The sequence below is a fragment of the Dendrobates tinctorius genome, unplaced genomic scaffold (genome assembly GCF_039654945.1).
Source record: "Dendrobates tinctorius isolate UK_male_01 unplaced genomic scaffold, ASM3965494v1 ptg000157l, whole genome shotgun sequence".
In the NCBI taxonomy this organism is placed as follows: domain Eukaryota; kingdom Metazoa; phylum Chordata; class Amphibia; order Anura; family Dendrobatidae; genus Dendrobates; species Dendrobates tinctorius.
Window position 1 is genome coordinate 2570019 of NW_027361824.1, and position 15560 is coordinate 2585578.

General features: G+C 43.9%; 1 protein-coding gene across 1 annotated transcript in view; it reads left to right on the top strand.

The window, feature by feature from the left end:
• The window catches only part of LOC141051431 (uncharacterized), a 244984-nt gene that overhangs the window by 124244 nt on the left and 105180 nt on the right, over positions 1–15560 (top strand). Inside the window, 1 exon segment of the mRNA XM_073548362.1 lies at positions 6840–8381. Within this exon segment, the coding sequence (XP_073404463.1) occupies positions 6840–8381 (1542 nt within the window).

The window sequence follows — 15560 nt, forward strand, 5'->3', positions numbered from 1 at the left end:
CCCCAGGGACAAGAGGTGAGTATGTCTTTTTTTTTTTTTTTTTAATACCTGCAGTAGCGGCAGCAGCAATATATGGGGGCATACTCTATGGGGCATCATATGGGGGCATATTCTTTTTTTTAAACCAGTTATTTTTATTTAGGTTTCAAAAGATTTTAAACAATAAACAGTGGATATCAATATACATGTAACAATTCACATATCTTGTAATAATACAATCAAAGCCATCCCCCCCTCCCCCAATACTCCTTATGCCGGGTATACTTGAGAGTCTTAGCAATCATATCACCGCCATCCAGGCGGACCATATTTTTTCGAAAGTTCCTTCACCATGCCTTTGCCTGTAAATGCTTTCCTCTAAATGCATTACCGTACGTGTCTGAGCCATAAATTCCCTCCTAGTGGGGGGTTATATGGGGGCATATTCAATGGAGCATCTTATGGGGCAGCATAAGGGGGCATATTCAATGGAGCATCTTATGGGGGCATAGTAAATGGAGCATCTTATGGAGACAGCATATGGGGGCATATTCAGTGGAGCATCGTATAGGGCAGCATATGGGGGCATATTCAATGGAGCATCTTATGGGGGCAGCATATGGGGGCATATTCAATGGAGCATCTTATGGGGGCATATTCAATGGAGCATCATATGGGGGCATATGCAATGGAGCATCTTATGGGGGCAGCATATTCAATGGAGCATCTTATGAGGGTAGCATATGGGGGTATATTTAATGGAGCATCGTATGGGGGCAGCATATGAGGGCATATTCAATGGAGCATCTTATAGGGACAGCATATGGGGGCATATTCTATGGAGCATCTTATGGGGCCTATTTTATGGAACATCTTATGGGGCCTATTTTATGGAGCATTTAATGGGGCAGCATATGGGGCATAATCTATGGAACATCTTATGGGGCCATAACCTTTATGGAGCAGCATATGGGGCATATTCTATGTAGCATCTTATGGGGCCATTATTAACCTTTGTGCAGCATTATATGGGGCGTATTTTGTATGGAGCATTATATGGGACTTCTGATTCAATATGGCTATTCAAAAACATTTAACCTACTGATGTCTCAATTAATTTTACTTTTATTGGTATCTATTTTTACTTTTGAAATTTGCCAGTAGCTTCTGCATTTTCCACCCTAGGCTTATATGTGAGTCAATAAGTTTTCCCAGTTTTTTGTGGCAAAATTAGGGGGGGGGTCGGCTTATACACGAGTATATACGGTAAATGTTGTAAGATCATTGACCATGGAGCAAGGAGTATTCGATCTAATACCACTGGGGGAACAATTAAAATAAATCAGAGTCTCAGATATAGGACAGATTTTGTTATCTATGTAGTGACTTGCAGATGCGGGCTTCAATACGTGGGACGAACTTCCCAGGAACTGAGTGCCCGGATGAACAGTCACCGCTATAATTCAAAGAACGGGCACATTAAACATAGTCTGTCCCGTCATCTTCTGCTGAAGCACAAAAATGCTTCTGTATCACGGTTACACCATTGGAACATATACCAAAAGGGGTTAATAATAGGAATAAATTATTAAATCGAAAGAAGTCCTATTGGATATATAGGCTACCAAGCCTCTATCCAAACGGACTTAATGACGTCATAGAGAATGTGTAAGGGATTGTCACGGGTAAGACAGTCGTTTTAGGGTATGTGCACACATTGCAGATTTGCCTGCAGAATTTTCTGCACAGAATCTGCACCTCTTGGCAGAAAACGCAGGTAAAAATCCATGCGTTTTTGATGCAGATTTTCCTGCAGATTTGTATGCGTTTTTGTAAACTAAATAAAGATGTTATTTAACCCCTTTATGACATCGGACGTACTATCCCGTCCACGGTACCCGGGCCCCTATGACTGGGGACGGGATAGTACGTCATCGAGATCAGCGGCGCCCCCGGGGGGAGCGCCGCTGATCGCGGCCGGGTGTCAGCTGATTATCACAGCTGACACCCGACACCGTGTTTGCGTTCACGGACCACCTCCGGCACATTAACCCCCGGCACACTGCGATCAAACATGATCGCAGTGTACCGGAGGTTTAGGGAAGCATCGGCAGGGAGGGGGCTCCCTCCGTGCTTCCCTGAGACCGCCACAGCAGCGCGTTGTGCAGTGCTGCTGGGAGGGCTCCATCCCTGCAGACCCCGGATCCAATATGGCCGCAGGGGCCTGCAGGGAGGCGGCTTCCTCAGTGCCTGCAGAGCGCAGGTATGAGGAAGCCTTGTGTAGTGTCTGTCAGATCGCTGATCTGTCAGCACTGTGTGACGTGTCAGATCAGCGATCTGACACAAGACAGTGATGTCCCCCCTGAGACAAAGTAATAAAGTGTAAAAAAAAAAAAAAATCGCTTAATAAAAAAAAATATTCCCTAATTCATTTTTTTGGAAATAAAAAAAAAAACAAAAGTACACATATTTAGTATCGCCGCGTCCGTAACGACCCGCCCTATGAAACTGTCCTACTAGTTAACCCCCTTAGTGAACCCCTTAAAAAATAAAAAACAGCAAAAAATAATGCTTTATCATCATACTGCCGAACAAAAAGTGCAATAATGCGCAATCAAAAAGACGCATATAAATATCCATGGCACTGCTGAAAACGTCATCTTGTCCCGCAAAAAAATGAGCCGCCACACAGCGTCATCAGTGAAAAAATAAAGTTATAGCTCACAGAATAAAGTGATGCAAAAATAATTATTTTTTATATAATTGTTTTTATTATATAAAAGCGCCAAAACATAAAAAAAAGACGTAAATGAGGTATCGCTGTAACCGTACTGACCCGAAGAATAAAACCGCTTTATCAATTTTACCGCACACGGAATGGTGTAAACGCACCCCCCCAAAGAAATTCATGAATTGCTGGTTTTTGTTCATTCTGCCTCCCAAAAATCGTGACAAAAAGCGATCAAAAAAATGTCACGTGCCCGAATGTGGTACCAATAAAAACGTCAACTTGTCCCACAAAAAACAAGACCTCACTTGACTTTGTGGGCCAAAATGTAGTGATGCAAAAGCTATCTTTTGCAATAAAAAGCGTGTTTTAGCGTATGACAGCTGCCAAACATAAAAATCCGCTATAAATAGTAAATCAAACCCCCCGCTATCACCCCCTTAGTTAGGGCAAAATAATAAAATAAAGTATTTATTTCCATTTTCCGGTTAGGGTTGGGGCTAAAGTTAGGGTTTGGATTAGGGTTAGTTTTATGGCTAGGGTTATAGTTAGGACTGGGGTTAGGGGTATGTTGGGGTTAGGGTTGGCGTTAGAATTGGAGTGTTTCCACATCAGGGGCTCTCCAAACGTGAAATGGCATCCAATCTCAATTCCAGACAATTTTGCATTGAAAAGTCAAATGGCGCTTCTTCCCTTCCGAGCTCTGCTGTGCGCCCAAACAGTGATTTACCCCCACATTCACTATCGTTCATAAGTTTGGGGTCACCCAGACAATTTTGTGTTTTCCATGAAAACTCATACTTTTATTAATCAAATGAGTTGCCAAATGCATTTAAAATCTCGTCCAGCCATTGACAAGGTTCGGAAAAAAGATTATTTGAAATAATAATTTTCTCCTTCAGACTTTGCTTTCGGCACAGAATGCTCCTTTGCAGCAGTTCCAGCATTGCAGACCTTTGGCATTCTAGCAAGTAATTTGCTGCGGTAATCTGGAGACATTTCACCCCATGCTTCCAGAAACCCCTCCCACAAGTCGGTTTGGCTTGGTGGCACTTTTTGCTCATCATACTGTCAAGCTGCTCCCATTACAGCTCAATGGGGTTGAGATCTGGTGACTGCGCTGGCCACTCCATTACAGATAGAATACCAGCTGCCGGCTTCTTCCCTAAATAGTTCCTGCATAATTTGGAGGTCTGCTTTGGGTTATTGCCCTGTTGTAGGATGAAATTGGCTCCAATCAAGCGCTGTCCACAGGGTATGGCATGGCGTTGCAAAATGGTGTGATAGCCTTCCTTATTCAAAATCCCTTTTACCTTGTACAAATCTTCCACTTCACCAGCACCAAAGCAACCCCAGACCATCACATTACCTCCACCATGCTTGACAGATGGCATCAGGCACTCTTCCTGCATCTTTTCAGTTGTTCTGCATCTCACAAATGTTCTTCTGTGTGATCCAAACACCTCAAACTTGGATTCGTCTGTCCATAACACTTTTTTCCAATCTTCCTCTGTCCAATGTCTGTTCTTTTGCCCATATTAATCATTTCCTTTTATTAGCCAGTCTCAGATATGGCTTTTTCTTTGCCACTCTGCCCTGAAGGCCAGCATCCCGGAGTCGCCTCTTCACTGTAGACGTTAACACTGGCGTTTGTGTGTACTATTTAATGAAGCTGCCAGTTGAGGACCTGTGAGGCGTCGATTTCTCAAACTACAGACTCTAATGTACTTGTCTTGTTGCTCAGTTGTGCAGCGGGGCCTCCCACTTCTCTTTCTACTCTGGTTAGAGCCTGTTTGTGCTCTCCTCTGAAGGGAGTAGTACACATTGTTGTAGGAAATCTTCAGTTTCTTGGCAATCTCTCGCATGGAATAGCCTTCATTTCTAAGAACAAGAATAGACTGTCGAGTTTCACATGAAAGTTCTATTTTTCTGGCCATTTTGAGAGTTTAATGGAACCAAGAAATGTAATGCTCCAGATTCTCAACTAGCTCAAAGGAAAGTCAGGTTTATAGCTTCTCTAATCAGCCAAACTGTTTTCAGCTGTGCTAACATACTTGCACAAGGGTTTCCAAGGGTATTCTAACCATCCATTAGCCTTCTTACACAGTTAGCAAACACAAAGTCTCATAAGAACACTGGAGTGATGGTTGTTGTAAATGGACCTCTATACACCTATGAAGATATTGCATTACAAACCAGACGTTTGCCGCTACAATAGTCATTTACCACATTAACAATGTATAGAGTGTATTTCTGAATCATTTAATGTTAGCTTCATTGGAAAAAACTGCTCTTTTCTTTCAAAAATAAGGAAATTTCTAAGTGACCCTAAACTTTTGAACTGTAGTGTATAGAGCATCTGCAACGTTTTTTGGGGTCCAATTTGTCCAGTTACTCTTGTGAAAATAAAAAATCGGGGGCGAAAAGATCATTTTTGTAAAAAAAAAAAAAAATGATTTTTTATTTTTATGGCTGTACATAATAAACTTCTGTGATGCACTTGGGGGTTCAAAGTGCTAACTATACATCTAGATAAGTTCCTTATGGGGTCTAGTTTCCAAAATGGTGCCACTTGTGGGGAGTTTCCAGTGTTTAGGCACATCAGGGGCTCTCCAATGGAGACATGGCGTCCGATGTCAATTCCAGCCAATTTTGCATTGAAAAGTCAAACAGCGCTCCTTTCCCTTTCGAGCGCCGTCATGCGCCCAAACAGTGGTGTACCTGCATATATGGGATATAAGCGTACTTAGAAAAAATTGTGCAACAACATTTGGGGTCCAATTTCTCTGGTACCCTTGATAGAAAAAAAAAAAAATTGGATCTTAAGTACATTGTTTTGTGAAAGAAAGTACATTTTTTTTTTAATTTTTTTTTTTTTTTTAACATTCCAAAAATTCCTGTGAAGCACCTGAAGGGTTAATAAACTTCTTGAATGTGGTTTTGAGCACCTTGAGGGGTGCAGTTTTTAAAATGGTGTCACTTTTGGGTATTTTCTATCATGTAGACGCCTCAAAGTGACTTCAAATGTGATGTGGTCTCTTAAAAAACAAATGGTGTAAAAATGTGAAATCGCTGGTCAACTTTTAACCCTTATAACTTTCTAACAAAACAAAATTTGGTTCCAAAATTGTGCTGATGTAAAGTAAAGATGTGGGAAATGTTACTTATTAAGTATTTTGTGTGACGTATCTGTGATTTACGGGCATGAAAATTCAAAGTCGGAAAATTGCGAAATTTTCAATCTTTCCGCCAAATTTCCGTGTTTTTTCCACAAACGCAAGTCATATCACATAAATTCTACCACTATCATGAAGTACAATATGTCACGAAAAAACACTGTCAGAATCACCAGGATCCATGGAAGCTCCAGAGTTATTACTTCATAAAGGGGTTAAAGCAAACTTGCCAGCTGTTTTGGCCGATATAAGCTGCGGCCACTGCCTGTCAGGGCTTATCTACAGCATTCTGTAATGCATTCTGTAATGCTGTAGATAAGCCCCCGATCTAACCTGAAAGATAAGAAAAATATCTTTTATTACACTCACCCGGGAGGCGGTTCTGTCCGGCCCGATGGGTGTCTCAGGTCCGGCGCCTCCCATCTTCTTGAGATGCCGCACTCCTTCTTGCATCATGGCTCCCCGGCATCGCGTTCCTGCGCAGGCATATTTATCAGCCCTGATGAGGGCAGAGTAAAGGACTTCACTGTGCAGTCGCTGGGCCTCTCTGACCTCTCCTGGGGTCTGCGCACTGCAGTACTTTACTCTGTCCTCAAAAGGGCAGATAAGTACGATTGTGCAGGAGTGCGATGCCGGGGAGCCATAACGCAAGCAGGAGGGCGGCATCGCAGGAAGATGAAAGGCACCCGACCCGGACCGCCCCAATGGGTGAGTGTAATAAGTAATTTTTCTTATCTTTCAGGTTAGATCAAGGGCTTAGCTACAGCATTTAGAATGCTGTAGATAAGTCCTGAAAGGCAGTGGCTGCATCTTATATTGGCCAAAACTGCTGACAGGTTCCCTTTAAAGTTTTTTACATAGCTTGCCATTTTTAGGGACAGTTTAAGTTGAAATGTTCAAAAGTATAAAACTCAAGGATATTTTATAAAAAAAAATAATATTTTTTTTTATCTTAGCAGATGACTGTACCAGGAGATCAGAGGGACAGGTGACTCCAGATATACCATCATCCATTCACAGCAAAGATCTGTCTTCTGATCCTATGAAACAGGTCCCAACTTCTGATTCATTACCGACTACAAAGGAACATCAAAGTCACAAAAGAGGCATTAAAAAACAAACTGCTCCTAAAGCAAATAAGTCACGTTCATGTTCAGAATGTGGGAAATGTTTTAAGTATAAATCAGATCTTGTTAATCACCAGAGAACCCACACAGGGGAGAAGCCTTTTTCCTGTTCAGAATGTGGGAAACGTTTTTCACGGAAATCAAATTTTGTTACCCACCAGAGAACTCACACAGGGGAGAAGCCTTTTTCATGTTCAGAATGTGGCAAATGTTTTAAGATGAAATCGTCTCTTGATAGACACCAGATAACTCACACAGGGGAGAAGCCTTTTTCCTGTTCAGAATGTGGGAAATGTTTTAACCAGAAATCGGCTCTTAATAGACACCGGAGAACTCACACTGGGGAGAAGCCTTTTTCATGTTCAGAATGTGGGAAATGTTTTAAACATAAATCAGAGCTTGTTCCTCACCAGAGAACTCACACAGGGGAGAAGCCCTTTTCATGTTCAGAATGTGGGAAATGTTTTAAACATAAATCAGAATTGGTTAAGCACCAGAGAACTCACACAGGGGAGAAGCCTTTTTCCTGTTCAGAATGTGGGAAATGTTTTGCACAGAGATCACATTTTGTTACCCACCAGAGAACTCACACAGGGGAGAAGCCCTTTTCATGTTCAGAATGTGGGAAATGTTTTTACCAGAAATCAGAATTGGTTAAGCACCTGAGAACTCACACAGGGGAGAAGCCTTTTTCATGTTCAGAATGTGGGAAATGTTTTAAACATAAATCAGATTTGGTTAAGCACCTGAGAACTCACACAGGGGAGAAGCCTTTTTCATGTTCAGAATGTGGGAAATGTTTTTACCAGAAATCAGATTTGGTTAAGCACCTGAGAACTCACACAGGGGAGAAGCCTTTTTCATGTTCAGAATGTGGTAAATGTTTTAAACATAAATCAGAGCTTGTTCCTCACCACAGAACTCACACAGGGGAGAAGCCCTTTTCATGTTCAGAATGTGGGAGATATTTTAACCGGAATGAGAATCTTGCTAAACATCAGAGCACTCACACAGGGGAGAAGCCCTTTTCATGTTCAGAATGTGGGAAATATTTTAACCGGAAAGAGAATCTTGCTAAACATCAGAGAACTCACACAGGGGAGAAGCCTTTTTCCTGTTCAGAATGTGGGAAATGTTTTGCACAGAGATCACATTTTGTTACCCACCAGAGAACTCACACAGGGGAGAAGCCCTTTTCATGTTCAGAATGTGGGAAATGTTTTTACCAGAAATCAGATTTGGTTAAGCACCTGAGAACTCACACAGGGAAGAAGCCTTTTTCAAGTTCAGAATGTGGGAAATATTTTAACCGGAAAGAGAATCTTGCTAGACATCAGAACAGTCACACAAAGGAGAAGCTTTTTTCATTTTCTTAATATGGGAAATATTTTACTTGGAAATAAACTGTTGATAAACATCAGAGATGTCACATAGGGGAGAAGCCTTTTTTATGTTCAGAATGTTGGAATTGTTTTAATTAAAATTTGATCTTCTTTAAGGGGTTGTCTCTTGTCATGTTTGCTGACAAAATTATAAAGCTAATAATAATAATCTTTATCTAGCACTATCTTATTCTGCAGCGCTTTACATACATTATCATTGCTGTTCCCGATGGGGCTCACAATCTAAATTCCCTATCAGTATGTCTTTGGAATGTGGGAAGAAACCCATGCAAAGACACGGAGAGAACATACTAACTCCCTGCAGATGTTGTCCTTAGTGGGATTTGAACCCAGGACTCCTACGCTGCAAGGCTGCAGTGCTAACTACTGAGCCACTGTGCTGCCCTATAAACTTTATTAATTTCTGTGCATGGCTCGTGTGGTGTAACAAAAAGTGAGTCTTGACACCGCTGATGAGGAGACGGCACGCCAGCAGTGTCAGTGGAGTTTTAGTCTTCCAATGAGAAATCGTCCAGACCTGAATAAGTAAGATGATTTGTTCTTTATTGATCATGCCGGCATGGAGAGAGAATGACGGCCGCACCAGATGTGAGCAGTCACCTGTCTGACCCAATATAGATTCTTAGAGTTTAAGTAGAAGAACAGAAAGGCGTTCAAAATACAAAGTTTGCAAAATAGTACATATGATGGAATATGCTTAACTGTCAGCTTCCTTTATCTACGTTACCAGAGAAGTAAAAGGGATGACAGTTTATTTGTACGCAAGACAAGGAAAGCCAACTAAGCATTCACAAAAGGAACACCCATGTCTTCTCAACACGTCAGCTGAAAGGAGTTTCTAAGTCTAGGAGCAGAAATGTCATACATGCAATCATGTGTATATATTCATACATAAAAGAAAGGACTTGATAACAATTATTATAACATTCCCTCATCTTGTAATAAAATCATTTATCTGTACACATTGGGGACAGATTTCTTTTTCACAGATTTCACAGAAGATCTTCATTCCTTGTTACATACAACCAGTCTTTGAACAAGTCCTCTAAGGCTGGAGTCACACACAACGTAATAAAAAATCGGTCCGATTTTGACGGACCACAATCGCACAAATGTTTCATGAACAGTGATCCGTCTGTCATCCGATTTTCATGCGAGGATGTGATCTCGCATCTGAGCGTCCGTGTGACAGCCGTCTGGCGAGATTTAGTCGGCGGCTTGCAAAATGGACATATAATGGAGCCCAATGACAGATTGAAACACAAATGTATAAGTTCTACATAGCATAATAGCCGCTAAATCAATTGCCGGCTTCTGTAAAATCATTCCAAAACCCGACATGAAATGGCACATGGTTTACATACAGTTAGCCATTTCATTTTTTTTTCTATGTCTTTGACTAATAATTAGATTAGGGTTTGTGTGCAAAATTTGGGACATGTACATGTTAAATTAAGGGGTTAATTCATTAAAAAGAAATAGTGTGGGCTCCAGCAGCAATTTCTCACCAAGAGAGGTAAAGCCAGGGAGTGAGGGAAGAGATGTGAGAGTCTCCTGAAGTGAGTGTCCCTCACTGCTGAGTATTTGGGGCAGTGTGGCAGGAAGTGGGTCTCATCCTCCAGAGCCTCCTGGTCACAGTGTTGGCACAGTCTTTCCTCCCTGGGCTTGTAGCTCTGCCTGTGTCGGCTGGATTCGATGACCAGACTGTGGGCACTGAGTCTATATCGGCTCAGGATCTTGCGGTCTCTGGGGTCCGGGAGTTTCTCCAGATATGGGGCCAGTCTGTAGTCTCTGTAGACTCTGGTACTTGGTCAGTTTCTGTGAGCTGATGATGTCGTTCTTCCAGTCACGTACCTCTCCTGGCCTTCGTCTACCATCTTCCTGATTCTGGCTTTTGTCAGATTGTTGTGATTGGTGTTCTGGTCAGGTTGGGTTTGGGTGAGCTGTTCCAAGGGTCCGGGTTTTCTGTTCCACCTACATGTGTCGGGGCTTTATAGTGATGGGAGCTTGAATTGCTCCTACGTAGGTGAGCCCGGAATGACAGTGCCCTCTTTAGAACCTTTAGGTGTAGAGGGAATCTGCCCAGCTCGGCCCGGCAAGCACAGTTGGAGGTCCTCCGATGGACTTGGAGAAGGTGCTTGTAGAATTCCAGGTGAAATATTTCTGTTGGGCTGGAATCCCACCTTGACCAGTCTGGGTAGGTGTGAGGACCCCAGACTTTGCTTCCATACAGGAGGATTGGGGCGATGATAGTCGAAGATTTTTAACCAGACTCTCACTGGTGGCTTCAGATGGTAGAGTTTCCTTCGGAAGGCATACAAGGTTTTGCAGGCCTTGTCTTTCAGGGTCTCTATGGCTTGTTTGAAGCTCCCTGACCGGTGAATCTCTAGGCCCAGGTAGGTATATTTGTCCGTTCCTGTAAGGGCGCAGTTGTTGAGGACAAATGAAGGGTGCTGGTCTGTTTTCTCTTTCTCTTCTCGAACACCATGGTGTTGGTTTTCTTTAGGTTGACCGGTAGTGCCCAGGTGGAGCTGAATTTCTCTAAGATTTTCAGGTTGTCTTGGAGGCCTTTCTCAGTTGGTGACAGAAGCAGCAGGTCAACTGCATACAGCAGGAATTTCACCTGCGCGTCGTGGTGGGTGAGACCTAGTGTGGAAGATTCCAGAGCTGTAGCCAGCTCATTCATGTAAATGTTGAAGAGCGTTGGGCTTAGGCTGCAGCCTTGTCTGACTCCCCAGCTCTGCTGGAAATAAGCTGTTCTTCTGCCGTTTACACTCACACTGCAGAGGTTCTCTGTGTAGGAGCTTTTGATAACATCATAGGGCTTTCCTATTCCTCTCTCCAGCAGTTTCAGGAATAAGCCTGGGTGCCACACCGAATCAAAGGCCTTTTTAAAGTCCACGAAACAGGCGTATATCTTCCCGTTCTTTGTATTGTGGGCGTGACTCTGAATGAGGCTGTGCAGATGTGGTCAGTCGTGCAGTGGTTTGGCATGAACCCTGCTTGGCTCTTGCTGAGGACGTTGTGCTCGGTGAGGAAACTGAGGATCCTCTTGTTCAGGATGCTGTTGTACAGTTTTCCCAAGGTTGCTGCTCCACAGGACTCCGGTGCGTATAAATCGGACGGCATACGCATGGTGTTTTGCCCGATATTTTCTCGCACCCATTGACTTGCATTGCCAAGTCTCGTCTGAGACACGCAGCATGCTGAGATTTTTTTCTCAGTCCTATTTCATCTGACATAAAACTTGCAGATGAGATGTCACCTATTGAATAACATTGGTCCAATGTTTTATCCGTTTTTTATGGGATTGCACTCGTGCGTTGTTCTCGCCAGTGGGTATGAGCCATAAGAATAATGCGATCAGGTCTCTCACCAAGACATGGAGCAATGCAGATGCGGCAATTTCTTGCTTTGGCACCACACATTACTTTGCTCGCTGTCATTTCATATGACTGTAGATGACATTTTGTGTCTGGCCAGAAGTCAGCCGGATTCCTGCCATCCCGCACTAGCTCTCGTCGGCTCCACTTTCCATGATGAAGCCGCTGTTATGTGCTGCCATGTCCCCGCTGTAAGGCAGCAGCCAGATGTGGGAGCAGTGGTTATTCCTCATGGTTCTCTCTGCTGCGGGGTTCATGGTTCCTGGTATATGGTGTGATGGCCGTTCTGGGGTGAAGAGGATGATTCAATGATAGGTCCAGTTTGCCTCAGGTTTATGTGACTGATTCACACATGAACGCTGCCCCCTATGTCCTTCTCATGGAATTTCTATAAGGGTGAGTCCACATTACTATAAAAACAAGGGCAAAAAATCCAATAAGGCCTTATTAATAACGGTGCCCTATAATACTGGATGCAGTCCCATTGGTGATCATAGCCACAAACCGCTGAAGTAGTGGAACTGCCATTCCATCCATTGGAGATCACACCATGACGGGATGTCTCCGCACATAGTGGACTTACATCCATTGTGAGAACTCATCGTTCCATGGTACAGGCTCCATAGTGACCCTGCATCCATTGTGAGAACGCATCTGATACAGGAGCGATACACCCAGATATTCATCAGATACCGGAGCGATACACCAGATATTCATCAGATACAGGAGTGATACACCAGGGGGAATATTCATCAGATAAAGGAGCAATATACCAGCGGGAATATTCATCAGATGCAGGAGCGATACACCAGGGGGAATATTCATCAGATACAGGAGCGATACACCAGGGGGAATATTCATCAAATACAGGAGCGATACACCAGGGGGAATATTCATCAGATACAGGAGCGATACACCAGGGGGAATATTCATCAGATACAAGAGCGATCCACCAGGGGGAATATTCATCAGATACAAGAGCGATCCACCAGATATTCATCAGATACAGGAGCGATACACCGGGGGGGATATTCACCAGATACAGGAGCGATACACCAGATATTCGTTAGATACAGGAGCGATACACCAGGGGGAATATTCATCAGATACAAGAGCGATCCACCAGGGGGAATATTCATCAGATACAGGAGCGATACACCAGGAGGATATTCACCAGATACAGGAGCGATACACCAGGGGGATATTCATCAGATACAGGAGCGAAACACCAGGGGGATATTCATCAGATACAGGAGCGAAACACCATGGGGATATTCATCAGATACAGGAGTGATACACCAGGGGGATATTCATCAGATACAGGAGCGATACACCAGGGGGATATTCACCAGATACAGGAGCGATACACCAGATATTCGTTAGATACAGGAGCGATACACCAGGGGGAATATTCATCAGATAAAAGAGCGATCCACCAGGGGGAATATTCATCAGATACAGGAGCGATACACCAGGGGGATATTCACCAGATACAGGAGCGATACACCAGGGGAATATTCATCAGATACAGGAGCGAAACACCAGGGGGATATTCATCAGATACAGGAGCGAAACACCAGGGGGATATTCATCAGATACAGGAGCGATACACCAGGGGAATATTCATCAGATACAGGAGCGATACACCAGGGGGATATTCATCAGATACAGGAGCGAAACACCAGGGGGATATTCATCAGATACAGGAGCGAAACACCAGGGGGATATTCATCAGATACAGGAGCGAAACACCAGGGGGATATTCATCAGATACAGGAGTGATACACCAGGGGGATATTCATCAGATACAGGAGCGAAACACCAGATATTCATCAGATACCGGAGCGATACACCAGGGGGATATTCATCAGATACAGGAGCGATACACCAGATATTCATCAGATACAGGAGCGATACACCAGGGGGAATATTCATCAGATACAGGAGCGATACACCAGGGGGATATTCATCAGATACAGGAGCGAAACACCAGGGGGAATATCAGATACAGGAGCGATACACCAGATATTCATCAGATACAGGAGCGATACACCAGGGGGAATATTCATCAGATACAGGAGCGACACACCAGATATTCATCAGATACAGGAGCGATCCACCAGATATTCGTTAGATACAGGAGCGATACACCAGGGGGATATTCATCAGATACAGGAGCGATACACCAGGGGGATATTCATCAGATACAGGAGCGAAACACCAGGGGGATATTCATCAGATACAGGAGCGAAACACCAGGGGGAATATTCATCAGATACCGGAGCGATACACCAGGGGGATATTCATCAGATACAGGAGCGAAACACCAGGGGGAATATTCATCAGATACCGGAGCGATACACCAAATATTCATCAGATACAGGAGCGATACACCAGGGGGATATTCATCAGATACAGGAGCGAAACACCAGGGGGAATATTCATCAGATACAGGAGCGATACACCAGGGGGATATTCATCAGATACAGGAGCGATACACCAGGGGGATATTCATCAGATACAGGAGCGAAACACCAGGGGGAATATTCATCAGATACCGGAGCGATACACCAAATATTCATCAGATACAGGAGCGATACACCAGGGGGATATTCATCAGATACAGGAGCGAAACACCAGGGGGAATATTCATCAGATACCGGAGCGATACACCAGATATTCATCAGATACAGGAGCGATACACCAGGGGGATATTCATCAGATACAGGAGCGATACACCAGGAGGATATTCATCAGATACAGGAGCGATACACCAGGGGGAATATTCATCAGATACCGGAGCGATACACCAGGGGGATATTCTTCAGATACAGGAGCGATACACCAGATATTCATCAGATACCGGAGCGATACACCAGGGGGATATTCATCAGATACCGGAGCGATACACCAGGGGGATATTCTTCAGATACAGGAGCGATACACCAGATATTCATCAGATACCGGAGCGATACACCAGGGGATATTCATCAGATACAGGAGCGATACACCAGATATTCATCAGATACAGGAGCGATACACCAGATATTCATCAGATACCGGAGCGATACACCAGGGGGATATTCATCAGATACCGGAGCGAAACACCAGGGGGATATTCATCAGATACAGGAGCGATACACCAGGGGGATATTCATCAGATACAGGAGCGATACACCAGGGGGATATTCATCAGATACCGGAGCGATACACCAGGGGGATATTCATCAGATACAGGAGCGATACACCAGGGGGAATATTCATCAGATACTGGAGCGATACACCAGGGGGATATTCTTCAGATACAGGAGCGATACACCAGATATTCATCAGATACCGCAGCGATACACCAGGGGGATATTCATCAGATACCGGAGCGATACACCAGGAGGATATTCATCAGATACCGGAGCGATACACCAGGGGGATATTCTTCAGATACAGGAGCGATACACCAGATATTCATCAGATACCGGAGCGATACACCAGGGGGATATTCATCAGATACCGGAGCGATACACCAGGGGGATATTCATCAGATACCGGAGCGATACACCAGGGGGATATTCATCAGATACCGGAGCGATACACCAGGGGATATTCATCAGATACAGGAGCGATACACCAGGGGGATATTCATCAGATACAGAAGTGATACACCGTGTTCGTCGAGCAAAGTTTTTAACAAAGCGACGGTAATATCCGGCCAGTCCCAGAAACGCCTGCACATCCTTTACCAAAAACATACTGATAGGGAATATAGA